This window comes from Carcharodon carcharias, chromosome 2 (assembly GCF_017639515.1).
Source record: "Carcharodon carcharias isolate sCarCar2 chromosome 2, sCarCar2.pri, whole genome shotgun sequence".
Taxonomy (NCBI): Eukaryota; Metazoa; Chordata; class Chondrichthyes; order Lamniformes; family Lamnidae; genus Carcharodon; species Carcharodon carcharias.
Genome location: NC_054468.1, coordinates 27,167,555 through 27,182,859, shown reverse-complemented (window position 1 = coordinate 27,182,859; position 15,305 = coordinate 27,167,555). Strand labels below are relative to the sequence as shown.

The window sequence follows — 15,305 nt, the reverse complement described above, 5'->3', positions numbered from 1 at the left end:
AAGAGAACTCCACAGACTAACAACCCTCTGAAGAGAAAAAAAATCTTCTCATCTCTATCCAAAATGGTGAGACTCCTTATTCCCTAATTCTACTTTTTCCCATGAAAGGAAACATCCTCTCAGTAACCACCCTATCAAGTCACCTCAGGATTTTATGTGTTGCAATAAGATCACCTCTCATTCTTCTAAACTCCAGCCTGCCCAACCTTTCCTCATAAGGTAACCCCTTCACCTCAAGATTCAGTCGAGTAAACCTTCTCTGAACTGCTTCTAAAGCAATTATATCCTTTCTTAAGTAAAGAGTCCAAAACTGTACACAATACTCCAGATGTGATCTTGCCTGTTCCTATGATGCATCTCTGCACAACAGACACAAATTTGCAAAAACAAAAATGCTGAAAGTGAGTCAGCGCTTATAGAGAAATAAATACATCCATAATAGAAACATAGGAAGAATTATGGCACAAATGAAGGCCATTTGGCTCACCATGTCAGTGTCAGCCGAAAAACCTATCTGGTCTAATTCCACCTTCCAGCTTAGTTCATAGCTATGTTGTTACGGTACCTCAAATGCACATACAAGTATTTTTTAAATAGAATGAGGATTTTTGCCTTTACTACCCTTTCAGGCAGTGAGTTTCAGACCCCCACCACCCTCTGGGTAAAAAAAACTTTCTCCTCGGCCCATAATTTTATACATATCGATTAAATCTCCCCTCAGCCTCCAGTGTTCCAAAGAAAACAATAACATCCTATCCAGAATAAAAACAGAAAATGCTGGAAAAACTCAGTAGGCCTGGCAGTATATGTGGAGAGAGAAACAAAATTAATGTTTTGAGTCCGCATGACTCTTCTTCAGAGCTAAAGAGGTAGAAATGTGATGGATTTTATACTGTTTAAGAGGGGCGGGTGGAGCAAAATAGGTCAGGGATAGGAGGGAGCTAGGGAGAAATTTCACAGAAATGTCATGGACACTGGACAAAGGGAGTGTTGGTGGTAGTGTTAAAGATTAAAGAAGGTGCTGATAGTGGCATAAAGGTAAGATAGTAGAATGTATTAATAGCAGAACAAGGGTCATCACCATCTACCTATCAAATGTGCTACCGTCACTGACCCTCCTTTTTAGTTCCTCAAAAAATCTATCAAGTTAATCAAACATTACCTTCCTTTAACAAATCCCTGTGGACTATCCTTGATTAAGCCTCTTTGAATGATGATTTATACTGTCTGTCAGAATTTTTTCCAATAATTTGTCCTGCACTGAGGTTAGACTGAGTGGCCTGTAATGACTCAGTCTATCCCTTCCTCCCTGTTGCAATGTTACAATCTAGGAGTCCTCCAGTTCTGTGGAAACTTGCCTATAGCCAGAGTGGATTGGAAAATAATGGTCAGAGCTTCTGCTATCTCTTCCTTTGCTTCCCTTAGCAGCCTAAGATACATTGTATCCAGGTCTGGCAATTTACCAATATCAGGGACGCTAAACACCTTATTATTTCTTCCCGCATGGTTTGTCTCATTCCTCCTCAACTACAATATCTGGTTATCCCTCTGTTACATGAAAACAGACAATTCATTAAAAACCATGCCCATGCATTCCACCTCCACATACAAGTTATCTTTTTGATTTTTAATTGGTTGTATTCTTGCCTTATTCTCTTACTGTTTATGTATTCATGAAACATGTTTCCTTCTGAAACATTAACCTGTTTTCCCTCTAGCTTTTTGTTTTCTTTTCAAATTTAGTAGACTTTTCTTTCTATTGTGTAGAGGTCAGTTAGCTCAGTTGGCTAGAGTGTGGTGGAGAATAACACCAAGCCTCCACATGGTTCACTCCCCATACCAACTGTGGTAGTTCATGGAGGCCTGTCTCCTTACTTTGCCCCACGCTTGATGCGGAGTGGTGTCCCTCAAGCTATATAGCCAATTTTCTCTCTCTAATGGATCTTCGTGGGCTTTGGCAAATTACCCTCCTATTGTGATGACTTTAAAACTTGTGTCTCGCAAAGTACCAAAGAGTCAAACCTCACCACAAACTGCCGTGACTGAGAGGCCACATTTGAAATGCTTCTATCTCTTGAGAATACTTAATGCTGCACAACATTTTCCAGACATTTCTTAACCCCTAATGACTGTTATCGCACGAAGCACAAACCCGTCGGCCAACACGAGGCCAAAAACAATCGCCGAAAGCGTGTACAAGCTTCGGGTAGGTGACACAGAGGGTTCTGTTTCTTGTTTGCGTTGTTCAGGTGGAAGAGAGGCCAGGGTCGGGTTTCCACCTGAAAACTAAAGGGCCAGGGCAACGCGGCAAGTTACAGTCCGGCAAGCAGCTCGCTCACACACACCGTATCCCCATTGATATACTGACCTCGGAGTCTGTCACAAGCAGCTGATGATAATCCTTACTTGGTGCTGGAGCTTGTGCTCTGATTTCAAAGAGTGTGCCATGGCATAAAGACGCCATTTTGGACGCTTCTCATTGCCAAAGCAACGGCGTCGAATGTAAACAAGAGCAGCCGCGACTAGTTTTACTCTACACTCAGTTCACGCAACACAAACTCCACACCGACAACGCTTAAATTATTATTATTTTTTTTATAATTAAAAAAAAATGACGCTGTTTGGCATGAGGCGATTTGAAATAATTTGCGCCGAAATAAATAATCGTCAAGGGCTCAGCTTGACCGACGGTGCCCGGGACTCGAAAGGTCGTGAACCCGCGGAGTGATATATAATCGAAGGTGAAGAGGAGGAAGGAAGGAAGGAGAGTTGATTAATTGTAAATATAGCGGATTACATGGTTTTTTTTATTTTTTTTAAAAAGGGAGAGACTTCCATATTGGGGGATTTGAAAGAAGGGGGAGGGGGTGGAGAAAGGTATGGATGAGAGGGGATTAATACGAAGAAAAAAAAGCTGTACTTTAAAAGTATACATATTTTTGTCTGTCAGCCGCCACATATTGTGGGGCCAGGAAGGGAGTGAGAGGGATTCCCCTCCCCCAATCCGCTCCTGTGTTGACTCTGAAGCGATGGAGCTGGGAAATAGTTCCGAGGAAGGATACACGGCGACGCGCAGGGTGAGAGGGTGAAGCTGTGGAGGCCGAGAGTTAGTAAAGGGAGAGAGAGAGAGAGGGAGAGGTGGTGGCAGGACAGGCTGTAGAATTGGAACAAACTAGGTAATAACATTTATTTAAAACAGCAACAAAGAAAGTACAGTGGTGGGGGGGAAAGAGGGGGAAACACTTGTTTATTGTTGATCTCTTTTAAAAAAAAGCCAAACATTTTCTTTCGAGGTTCCTTTAATTTTCATCCATTTCTGGCACCCAGAATGAATTCTTCAGCCTTGTAAATCTCGTTTTGTGCTGGTTTTACGCTCCCCACCTCTTGTTTTTTTTTTCAACCTTTTTTAATATTTAAGAACAAATTGGGGAAAAATGCAAGGGATGGCAGAAAGAGAGGAATTTGTGTGTGGATGTTAATTGGGTCAATTTGTGGTTTCCCTTCTTTTATTTATCATTTTTTAAAAAATGAGTGATCAGCTCTCAGGCTTCTTTTTGGATTCCACCCCTTCCCGAGTTCTTTTCCTGTTTGTGATGGGAGGGAAATGGAGAGAAAGGAGGGGAGGCCCTTTCAGCCCGAGTTCAGGGCTCAGCCTTGCATTCGATTTGCTGAATAAGGGCTAGGGAACAAAATGTCTTGGACATCTTTTACTCAAGTTATTTCTGGCAGGTTTTCTATGGTTTATAAACGAGTTTAGGCTCTTCTTCCTTGTTTTGCTTTGGGGAGGAGGGAAGGGGAAGGGGGTGGGGGGGGGGGGAATGTTGGAGGAAGGTTTTTTTTAATAATTCCCCTCCTCCCCCTCCCCTTTCTTTCCCAGCAGCACTTGGTGTTTGACGTTCACACATCCGGCGACAGCTGTAACTCCGACAGCGGGGATTGATGCTGGAACACAGGCCTGGACGCTCATTCCCCACAGCCTTTTCCCTTTTGCCTAACCTTTTAAAGAGTGCTTGCTTGATGTGATCAAAAAAAAGAGATAGCTAAGCTTGAACTTTTACAGTAAATGTAGTTGTTCCACCCCCCCTCCCCCTTTGGTGATTGTTGGGTTTAAACCCACTACGAGGTAGGCCGCTTGTAACCATAATGAAAGCTCTAAAATAAAGACCTGTTGTCTGGGCCTGATCAGTAATATTTTCCATGATCCAGACGGGCGTGCAATATTACCCCATTTTGCGGGTAGTAATTTGTTTGCGTTTTTATTTAAAAAGTACTTCATTTCTTTTTTAAAAAAAAACGACTGGTACACTTTACAGCAAGGAATAGGGATGTTGTTTTGGTGGCATATATATTTATGTCGTTCAGAAAAATTAGTTCACACCCGTTTTAGCTTTGGCACCGACCATGGCGGTGCAATTCTGCGGCAGCACTGTTGTGTAGGCCGCAAAAATAAACAGGAATGGCCAACGCACCACGTATCTCCGTAAACCCATTGTCTGTCTTAATTTCGACAAAGACGACAACATATCCAGCTGATATATCTAAACTTTTGTGTGTAGAGAGAGAGCCGAAAGTTCGGTGAACCATTATTTTTTAACGTCTAACGCGAAGTGAAACGCTTTAATTTCCCTTAATTTTATGAAGCAAGTTGAGTTTAATTTAGCTTCAGGAAAAGTCTGAGTGTTCTGCCAAGAATAGTCGTCATCAAATAACTATTGGTTATGGGTGCCTACACAATCGGATATGCATAAAGTGGACAACTTCTTGCATTTCTGTTGTACCCAAACTGTACAAATTTTCAATTTATTACAAGCGGACGGGTGCCGTTCAATGGACATGGATACATTCATTTTTCTCCATATAACTGCTAGATTCGAAATGAATTATATTTGTCTACTTAAGTAACTGTGCTTTGAAACATACCTGCAAATTATTTCCCTCTTGTGCTGCCTACTTTTCATCTTTTTTTAAGAATCCGAGGGCAAGAACCATGTTGGGAACCGTTGACAGCATTAAGATTGAATGTAAAGGGCTCTGCAAGATTCAGATACTTTCCGACTTTTTCAATGGGTGGCAATGTTGCAGATGTTGAGACAAATATATTAGATTTTTTTCAAATTCAGGGATATTTAAAAAAAAAGAATTCTTCTTCCTTTCCTGAAAAGATATGGCGTTTCCATGGGCCTTAGTAGTTTTCCAGTACCTCATGCTTCTTAGGTTTGGATGAATGTTAGCAGAATATTTCCAGGGAATGTATAATGGCCAAATTTACTCTGTTCTCCCTTGCAGTCTACATACGAGTGTTCTAGTACCAGAAAAGAATGGGGGAAGGTGGGGGTTGTAAGACATTGTATGGTGGCATACTTTAAATTTCAATAACTTGAATTTGGCTCTTAAAAACTGAAGGAAAATAAATCATGGATCCATTTTGAGGAGTTTCTCACTTGTCTATAACAGCACAAATTACTTTGAAAGTCAAAAAATTGACGGATATCCTTTCTTAAAAGTCAACAAGCTTTAGAATGAGTGAGAAAAAGTATAATGCTTTATTGGAATTTTCAGTAATCTGAAAGTGTTCAAAATTGCTGATGAAGGTAAACAAGTTTTGTCCCATGTTATTAGGTTCTAGAATGGACATACTAATTCCCTTGGACATACCAATGAGTAAGAACCCCACTGCATCCAAGGCTAGGTTTGCTTTAACATGTTTATAAATTATGCAATGAAACCTCAGATGGTACTCATAGGTAGATCTCAACCTCTTGGATCAGCAAGAGAGTATCCTGGTTTATTATTCAGCTTGGACTACTGGTCCTTTAGAGGTTCAAAGAAGATTTTGTGTGAAGTTAAATTAAAATTGCACAAGTACATAATTCCAAATTGGAATGGTACCACAAAGATAACCTAAAACTAAATGATGTGGCTTGATTTTGATTTGGGCTAGGATAAAGTTGCTCAACATGTTTTTCTTGGGTTTGGGAGCAGTTCAGTAATACTTTGACTTGAGACATTTTTTTGTCTCTGCTTTTGATAGAGGAGGAGGCGATCAATTGTTATACATGTCACTGCAGAGATATTCAGAAAAGTCAGAATGTGTATTTCATTATTTAATGTTTAATTCTCAGTGCACTGCGAATATTTCTGTTATCATCTTTCTCTCACACTGAGACCAGCTCCTGACCCGTTAAGAGAGGTTAAAATGGCTGCAACTATTTTCTATGCTTACAGGTCAGTTTTCACGTGATGTTCCTGCTCAGGGTGCAATGAGGGTTAAATAACCTGGCGCTGATGTCCTTGCTCAATTTGTAAGTAAACAGGTCTAAGATTTGTATTGACAGCCTGGGAGCAGATGCATTAAACTTGATGCTGAATTGTTGTGGGGATATCACCAAAATTGCACTTGAGAATGAAACTGTGCAATGAACTCTCAAATGTAGGTTATGTTTTATTGGTCCCCAATATTTAATAATGGGTAACGTAGCTTGGGGGTGGGGGGTAGAACTTATTGAACCCAACAGTGTCTTGGTAGAGCATAAAGCCAAGGTTAGCAGTGATTATTTCTGTTTTGATTATGTTCAGCTTCGTTGTGGTATTGGGCTTTAGATTGGTTTCTCAAGAATTGTATTCTTCCACCCCCCCCCGCCCCAAACAATTAAATGGGAATGAAAATGTTAATCTTGTGACTATTGGAGTGGTACTGTAATATTTTAAATCTTGTGCAGAATAGAATTATGTAGAGACTGATTTTAGAAACACTTGCTTCTAACTTTGTTTCAAAATAATCGATGACAGCTTTCATTAGAGTGAATAATAATCAAGGAAATACCTGCGTTCACCAGGTGGGTTAACCTACACTGGGCCAATGAAGGCAGTTTTAGATGCTTTTGGTCCAAAGTATAACAATGTGGAATCTGAAATATATAGTTAAAGGAAGTTCCGAGGTCTAGACATCTTATGCAAAAATGATAGCATAACTAAGCTTCTCATTGCTTTGGGGCCGTTCTGCCATTGCCAAGTAAAACCTGGAAATGTTTCCAATGGGAAAAAGATTGGAGAAGTGAATATAATTGAGAAGCTGGAATTGTCATTGGACTAATATGGAAATAGACTAGAACAGATCTTTGGAGTCTTGCTGAGTGAAATTAGGTCCTTTGTATTTTGACCCTATGCATAATCTGAACTGCAAACTATTTTATGAATATTTCTCTAAAGTGAATTGATTTGCTTTTCAGATGTATGAAATATAGATGATAACTGAATATCTTGTTGAATGTGACACAACTTGTCTTCTGGATTACCTGTCAATAGCTTCTTTTGCCATTTAGGCATGCCAGAATACATCATAGCCAATTCGTACTTTATCTTGAAATACTGTCACTCTTGTAGGCCAATATGAAATCTAGTTTATGTACAGCAAGATTTCACATAGTTTGTAGTTAAAAGATAACTTGTTTTATATGTGGGCAGACTTTGCCCAAGACATAGGGAGAATGCTTGTCACCTTTGAGAGTGCAGTAGGAACTTTTGTGTCCATCCATAGATGCAAATAGGACCTGGGTTTAACATCAAAAGACAATGCAGCATTGCATTTCAACATCAGCATAAATTTACCTGCGAAATTTCTGAAGTGTGACTTGAGCTCAACATTTCCCCCATCTTTCTGAGGTGTGATTGTGACTGTTAAGGCGAACATTAAGTCTTGAATAGATAAATCGTAGCTATGTGAATCTGAGGGGAGGCAATGGTGTAGTGGTATTGTCACTAGACTAGTAATCCAGATACACTGGTTTGAATTCCACCAAGGCAGATGGTGAAATTTGAATTCAGTAAAAGTCTAATGATGACCATGAAACCATTGTCGGTTATCGTAAAAAGCCATCTGGTTCATTAATGTCCTTTAGAGAAGGAAATCTGCCCTCCTTACCAGGTCTGGCCTACATGTGACTCCAGACCCACAGCAATGTGGTTGGCTCTTAAATGCCTTCTGAAATGGCCTAGCATGCCACTCAGTTCTCAAGGGCTATTAGGGATGGGCAATAAATGCTGGCCCAGCCAGCGATGTCCACATCCCACGAATGAATTAAAAAAAGGTCCAGGAATAAAATTCTTACTTATGCTTTTGATAAAGCTTGCTGAAACTTTGTTCCAGTTCATTGAAAACTGGCTGCTAGTCATCAAGTGAGAGTTGTGTACTTGTGTTGCTACAACCCCATTTTCAGGTGTTGGGTGATAGATGTTGCTATCAGGATGCTTCCAGGTTTAATTATTGGCTCCTAAAATACCTTCTAAAATAATTCTATTCACTGTAATTTCTGTTGCATTTAAAATTCAAAATTTTGACATAACCAGTTTGATCAAAAATATCTTGTTGCAGCACTTCGTCGGTATTTATAATGGCAGATTCTGGTGCAAATGGTTGAAATTGTTTACATTTTATAACAGCTAAAATGGTATGTAAGTGTTTTGCTGCACTGTTTGCTGATGAGCCAATTAAATCACTTAAAACTAGTTGAACAAAGTGTTTTGCTGTTATTCTCAGTAATTAAAGTTTCTCATATCCAAATTAAGTTGTAAACACTTTCAAAAAGTATTTCTACACATGGTAAATTTATCGATTGAATTGTCTTCAGTCTATTTCAAAAACCTTCATTAAAATTTTACTTGAAGACCTTAGCTTCCACAAATTTGAGTTTGCATATTTTTGCGCAGAATTGAATTCAGATTCTACTTTGAGCATGTGCTGTGTACCCATTTTCCCAGAATCCATCAGTAACATTAAAGCTAGCCAAATAGATTCTCTTTAGCAAACACATTTCATGGTTTCAAATGACTTTTGAAAACAGTTTCCAATGTTTCCAGAATCACAGGACCATCTACTCTCTTGTCATCTATCGCTTGTCTTGCTGCTTAGTGCAGCATTTCTATTTTAATACAAAAAATCACTATCATCATAGCATCAGAATTTATGGTATTAACCCAGCTGCATCTGCTGGAAAACAAAACTGCTGTGGTCTTTGCCCATTTTATACATTTTTCTGTGAGATGAGCACCTTACCAGTAGTTGTTAATTTGATTGCACTATAAGGTGGAAGTTGCCATGAGGTTAAAGCAAGTCTGTTCAGTCATTCTATTGGTTTGTCTTACAGCGCTGTTCATTCATAAGTTATTTTACGCTATACCTAGTATCTTTGCTTGAATGGAGATTTGTGTACTATATAACCGTGTAGAAGTTATGCTAAAGGCATAGTAATGCAAAAGCATGGACTAATAATTCAGGGATTATGCTCAAATCCTACAATCACAGTTTGAGAATTGGAATTTGAGTTGGGGGAATAAAATCTAGAAATACAAAACTAGTGTCCATAAAAGTGACCATGAGACTGTTGTACTGTCAAAAACCTGCCAGTGTCCTTGAGGAAAAGATACCTGTCATATTTATCTAGTCTGGCTGATGTGTGACTCTAATCCCAGACTAGTTAGGCCTAATGGCCTGTTTCTGTGCATAGACTTGATTTGTTCGTTCATTCATGTGTGCTCTGCCCGAAGGCAGGTCCTTGCCATATTGTCTGCTGCTGATGCTTCATCCTGAGCTGTTTTTCTTCGCAGTTTTTTTTTCAGTGGTGGTTTGCCATTGTGTTCCACTCTTGGGGGCAGGGCAAAGAGGCAGGTGCTAAGTCTACCTTAGCTGGACTGGGAATTGAATCTGCACTGTTTGCATTATTCTGAACCACATGCTAGCATCTGGCCCCCTATAGACTTGATGTAACACTTAAAATGGCCTTACAAGCCCCTCCGTTGTCGGGACAGATTGCTACCAGCCATTCAACATGAAAACCCACTCCTGCCTTCTCATGGCGACAGTTAAGCAGATTTTTGATCTGCAGAGAGTCTAGTGTTATGTGGGGCAGGCAGGGAACTGGATTTAAGGCCACTATTGAATCAACCATGACCTTATTGAATGGTGGAGCAGGCTTGAGGGCCTATTCCTGTTCCTATTTCTTATTTACTTATGTTCAACTGGAGGTGGTTACTAAATGCTGAGAGCGAAAAGAATGTAACTGGGATTCAGGATGTTTAACTCCTGGTACTAATTGGAGAGAGATTTTTCCGGCTTGTTTCTCCTTTACTAACTGCTTTCACCTGCTTGCCTCATCCATGGACTAAGATGTCCGATTATTAAGTTTTCTTTTGTGCTGTACTAAGGTAATTGTTCAGCAGAAGGATGTGGAAAGATATAACCTCCATTTATTGTGCAAGGCCAAGATGGTAGTCCACCATAGGGATATGACTTGCATTGAATGATTTTATAAAGCTATTTTATTAGCAATTGAATACTGCTGCAGAAACTACTGATGATTTAATCTTGGCAGGGTAATTCTTTGGGGAAGGCAGTGGTGTAGTGGTAATGACACTGGAATGGAATTTAAATTCAATTAATAAAACTGGAATATAAAGCTAGTCTCAGTAATGTTGGCCATGAAATTGTAATTGTTGTAAAAACCCATCTGGTTCACTAATGTCTTTTAGGGAAGGAAATCTGCCATCCTTACCTGGTCTGGCCTACATGTGACCCCAGACCCACAGCAATGCAGTTGACTCTTAACTGCCCTTTGAAATTGCCTAGCAAGCCCCTCAGTTTAGGGCTGGGTAACAAATGTTGCCCTTGCTAATCCCATCCCATACCATCACGTCCCATGATAAAATTTTAAAAAGATACTATATGTAGTTCCTTAAAAAGCCAGCCTTTTAGCTGTATTGAACACTGTATAATTTGAAATTCCAAGTTGGGCTCCCTGATTGTTAAATTGATAAATGCGCAACATGATGCAATACCATAACTATTTTCTTGTCAGCTGGTTGCAACTGGAGCAGCAATGGACTAGCTATTTACCTGAGTGCCTTGTTTCATGCTTTTGGTATCCAGTGACCTCTGCCTGAAAGTGCAAGTGTCTGGACATTGAATGAGATCAGAATTCAACACTACTTCCTTTTGTGATGAAATTTAGCTAGCACATGGTGAAATACTTAGATCTCAACTAGAGACTAAGTCTTTAGGGCAGGAGAAAAACACAACTATAAAACATAGTGTAAATCTAACAAAGCATACTATTTCCCACTTGAAACTATTTATGATTATGGTGTATTAAGAATTAAATGTAAAATTGGAAAAGGATTTTTATAGACAATTGGCCATCATACCAAAGCTGTAGATGTGATCAAATTTACTGTGATTTGCTTCTTGGCATGCCAGCGTTATACGAGATTGAGTAGAATGTGGATTCAACCATGACTTAGTGCTGGTCATATTAAACACTGTAAAATTGAGCTTTCTATGGAAGTAATTTTCATACAAAAATGAAAATGTGCTGTATGGCCCTGTACTTTGAGTCTGATCAAAACGTTTTGACGATACCAATGTATAAAATTGAGTGATTATGGGAAGCAGAATTTATTAACTTCTGCTATATGTGTACATGGTGAGTGTCTAGCAAATGTTAGTACTAGAGAATAGTAGTAGTAGCGTGACATTTTTTTCCCCTTGAATTCTCGTCTGGCTAGCTTTGAAGGTTTCAAGTGAACTAACACTTCCATACAATCAATGAAAAGGGGGTTTTTGAAGTCGAACATTGGGGCTTAGAGGAACTTTGCTTCCTATCGCTTTTGGAAAGGGAAGGGTTTGAACAGCAAAGAGAAAATGCTGGAAGTAGTGAGCAGGCCTGACCTGGATAATTTCCAGCATTTTCTGTTTTTATTTCAGACTTCCAGCATCTGCAGTATTTTGCTTATGAATAAATAGAAGATGTATCAAAAGTGGGTTTTTTATTGCAAGGATTTTTGTACCTTGTGATCATTTCTAAGGGTAAGAAGCATCTTTTTAAAATCAGTTCCTCTTGTAAGTAGGCAACTTGTTTTGCAAAAGCTGCCTGGTTACATTACTAAAGATACTTTGTTTGCTTCAAGCGCTGTTAGGGATGGGCAATAAATGCTGGTTGTGCCAGCAACACTCATATCCCAGGAATGAATATTAAAAATAACTTAAAGGTAACTTGACTTCAGTGCAGTTTCATTTCGCAGTTAATTAGACACAAGATCATTGCAAAAATTTAAGTATCTTTTGAAAAGATGTTCAGTGGAACACCATCTTGGCACGGAGTAGAAAAATGTTGTGAAGCTGCTGTATGAAAATTCTGAAGCCAAGAACCCTTATGATGTGACTGTAAACAAAAAATACATGCTTTCAGATTACTAACAGCAGGTAGGGGGTGTCAGTTTTTGTAAAGTCGTGATAAAAGATCTTAAACAGTTAAAACTAGATGTGAGGAAGCAGATTCATCAGTTCAGAATTTAGCAAAAACCCAGGTTTTACATCAGATTTTGTATCTGATGCTATTTTCAGTATACATGCTTTTTTCCCATTTGGGATGAGAGTGTTGCTGCCAAGATGAGCATGACTAATTGCCCTCGAAGATGGTGGTGTTAAACCTACCCCAATGGACAAAGTCTCTGTAAATATTACTCCAAGCATAAATACTAACACACAATACTGTGGATGCTGGAAGTTGGAAATAAATGCAGAAACTGCTGGAAATTTGCAGCAGGTCAGGCAGCATCTTTAGACAGAGAGAGAGAAATGAGGCTTAATGTTTCTGGCGAATAACTTTTCACTCAAACAGAGCATGTGCTAATGAGGTAACGGCTTTATTGCCTGAATTTTGGTTACATTGTAAATGGGTTGGGAACAATGTTCAAGACAATGGAAATGCTAAATGACAAATTGAGCATTGGGTTTTTATTGTCATGGCCACACTAGGTATAATGAGGTGCTTTTCTCAGTAAAAAGAAATACAGCTGAGAAGCAGATGGTATGTTTTCAGCCTTTTATTGATGCCCTTCATCTAAATGCATTGGATGGCACATAACATAAGAACTAGGAGCTGGGTAGGCAGTTCAGCCCCTCGTGCCTGCCCTGCCATTCAATGCTATTATGGCTGATCTCATTTCGGCCTCAACTCCAATTTCCCACCTTCTCCCCATAAGCTTTCAACCTGTTACTAATTAAAAATCTGTCTATCTCTTCCGTTAATTTATTCAGCAACCCGGCATCCACTGCACTCTGAGGTAGTGAATTCCACAGATTCACGCCCTTTGAGAAAAGTAATTCCTCCTCATCTCTGATTTAAATCTACCACCCCTTAGCTTAAAACTATGGCCTCTCGTTTCAGAATGCCCCACAAGGGGAAACATCCACTCCATGTCTAATTTGTCTATCCCCTTTAGCAACTTATATACCTCAATTAGATCTCCTCTCATCCTTCTAAACTCAAGCAAGTTTAGGTCTAAACTGCTCAATCTCTCCTCATAAGACAAACTCTGCATCTCTGGAATCAATCTAGTGAACCTCCTCTGAACCGCCTTCAATGCGACTACATCCTTCCTCAAGTAAGGGGACCAAAACACTGCACCGGGTGCAGTCTCACCAATGCCTTGTACAGTTGCAACAACACTTCCCTATTTTTATACTCTATTCCTTTAGCAATAAGTGCCAAAATTCCATTTGCCTTCCTTATTACCTGCTGTACCTGCATACTAGCTTCAGCGATTCATGCACGAGGACACCCAGATCCCTTTGCACTAAAGCATTCTGAAGTTTCTCTCCATTTAAATAATAAGTTGCCTTTTTATTTTTCCGACCAAAATGGATAACCTCACGCTTATCCACGTTAAACTCCATCTGCCAAACTTTGGCCCATTCACCTAATCAGTCCATATCCATTTGTAAATTTCTTATTTTTTCATTGCAACTTACTTTCCCACATCTTTTGGCATTATCTGCAAATTTAGCTATAGTATCTTCTATGCCTGAATCCAAGTCATTAATATAGATTGTAAATAGTTGGGGCCCAAGGAATGAACCCTGTGGCACCCTGCTAGTTATTGCTTGCCATCCAGAAAATGACCCATTTATCCCGACTCTCTGGTTTCTGTTGGTTCGCCAATCCTCTTATCCAAGCTAATATATTATCCCTAACTTCGTGTGATCTTATCTTGTGTATTAATCTTTTGTGTGGCACCTTATCAAAGGCCTTCTGGAAGTCCCAACATAGTACTTCTACAGGGCCCCCATTATCCACATTGTTTGTCACATCTTCAAAGAACTCTAGCAAATTAGTCAAACACGATTTACTCTTCATAAAACCATGCTGACTCTGATGGATTGTATTTTGACTTTCCAAATGCTCCATTACTGCTTCCTCGATAATGGATTCCAACAATTTCCCAATGAAAGACATTGAACTAACTGTTCTATAGTTTCCTAATTTCTGCCTCCCCCCATTTTTTGAATACGGGTGTTATATTTGCATTTTTCCCAATCCACTGGAACCTTTCCAGAATCCAGGGAATTTTGGAATATTATAGCCAATGCATCCACTATCTCTGCTACCACTTCCTTTAAGACCCTGGCATGTAGGCCATCAGGTCCAGGGGACTTGTCACCCTTTAATCCCAATAGGTTGCTCAGAACTTTTTCTCTCGTGATGGTGATTGTTCTAAGTTTCTCCCCCTCTATACTCTTTGCATCAGCTGTTACTGTTGGGTTGGTACTAAGGTCCTCCACTGTGACAACTGAGGCAAAATATTGATTAAGCGTCTCTGCCATTTTTGCATTCCTCACTATTAACTCCTCAGTCTCATCCTCCAAGGGACCAACATTCACTTTAGCTACCCTCTTTCCTTTTATATACTTGTAGAAGCTTCTGATATCAGTTTTTATATTTTGCGCTAGCTTTCTTTCATAATTTACCTTTGCTCTTATTTTTTTCAGTAACCCTTTGTTGATCTTTAAAAGTTTCCCAATCTTCCAGCCTGCCACCAACTTTTGCAATTTGGTTTGACTCAGTTTTTGCCTTTGTTATCTTTAACTTTCTTGCTTAGCCATGGATGCTTTTTCCCCCTCTTACCACCTTTCTTCCTCTTTGGAATATATTTTACTTGGGAGGAATTGAATGTCTCCTTAAATATTTGCCTCTGTTCATCAGCTGTCCTACCTAGTGATCTTCCTGCCCAGCCTACTAGGGCCAAATCTGCCTATGTGGTTTTTGTTTACCTTTGTTCAACTTTAGAACACTAGTGTGGGAGTCAAGCTTCTCGCTCGCAAACTCAACTTGAAATTCTTGCATGCTATGATCACTCTTCCCTAGAGGATCCTTTACTATGAGATCATTAATTAATCCCATCTGATTACACAAAACCAAATCCAGAATAGCCTGTTCCCTGGTTGGTTCCACAACGTATTGCTCCAAAAAAAC

General features: G+C 39.5%; 2 protein-coding genes across 13 annotated transcripts in view; one reads left to right on the top strand and one right to left on the bottom strand.

Annotated features, from left to right (window-relative positions):
* Nucleotides 1–5,024, bottom strand: part of LOC121292218 (F-box only protein 36-like) — a 71,210-nt gene extending 66,186 nt beyond the window's left edge. For 2 of the 3 annotated variants that reach the window (XM_041213935.1, XM_041213943.1), the window contains exon 1: nucleotides 4,921–5,024. In XM_041213935.1, coding sequence (XP_041069869.1) covers nucleotides 4,921–4,958 — 38 coding nt within the window. In that variant the 5' untranslated portion in view covers nucleotides 4,959–5,024. Of the gene's footprint in view, nucleotides 1–2,368; nucleotides 2,714–4,920 lie in introns of those variants that run through there. The other variant, XM_041213928.1, reaches the window with a different exon arrangement.
* The window catches only part of trip12 (thyroid hormone receptor interactor 12), a 150,400-nt gene continuing 137,855 nt past the window's right edge, over nucleotides 2,761–15,305 (top strand). For 6 of the 10 annotated variants that reach the window (XM_041213905.1, XM_041213915.1, XM_041213896.1 and 3 more), the window contains exons 1-2: nucleotides 3,878–4,123; nucleotides 6,226–6,302. The gene's annotated coding sequence lies outside the window, so the exon portion shown is untranslated. Of the gene's footprint in view, nucleotides 2,780–3,061; nucleotides 3,177–3,877; nucleotides 4,124–6,225; nucleotides 6,303–15,305 lie in introns of those variants that run through there. The other 4 variants (XM_041213852.1, XM_041213844.1, XM_041213870.1 and 1 more) reach the window with 4 other exon arrangements.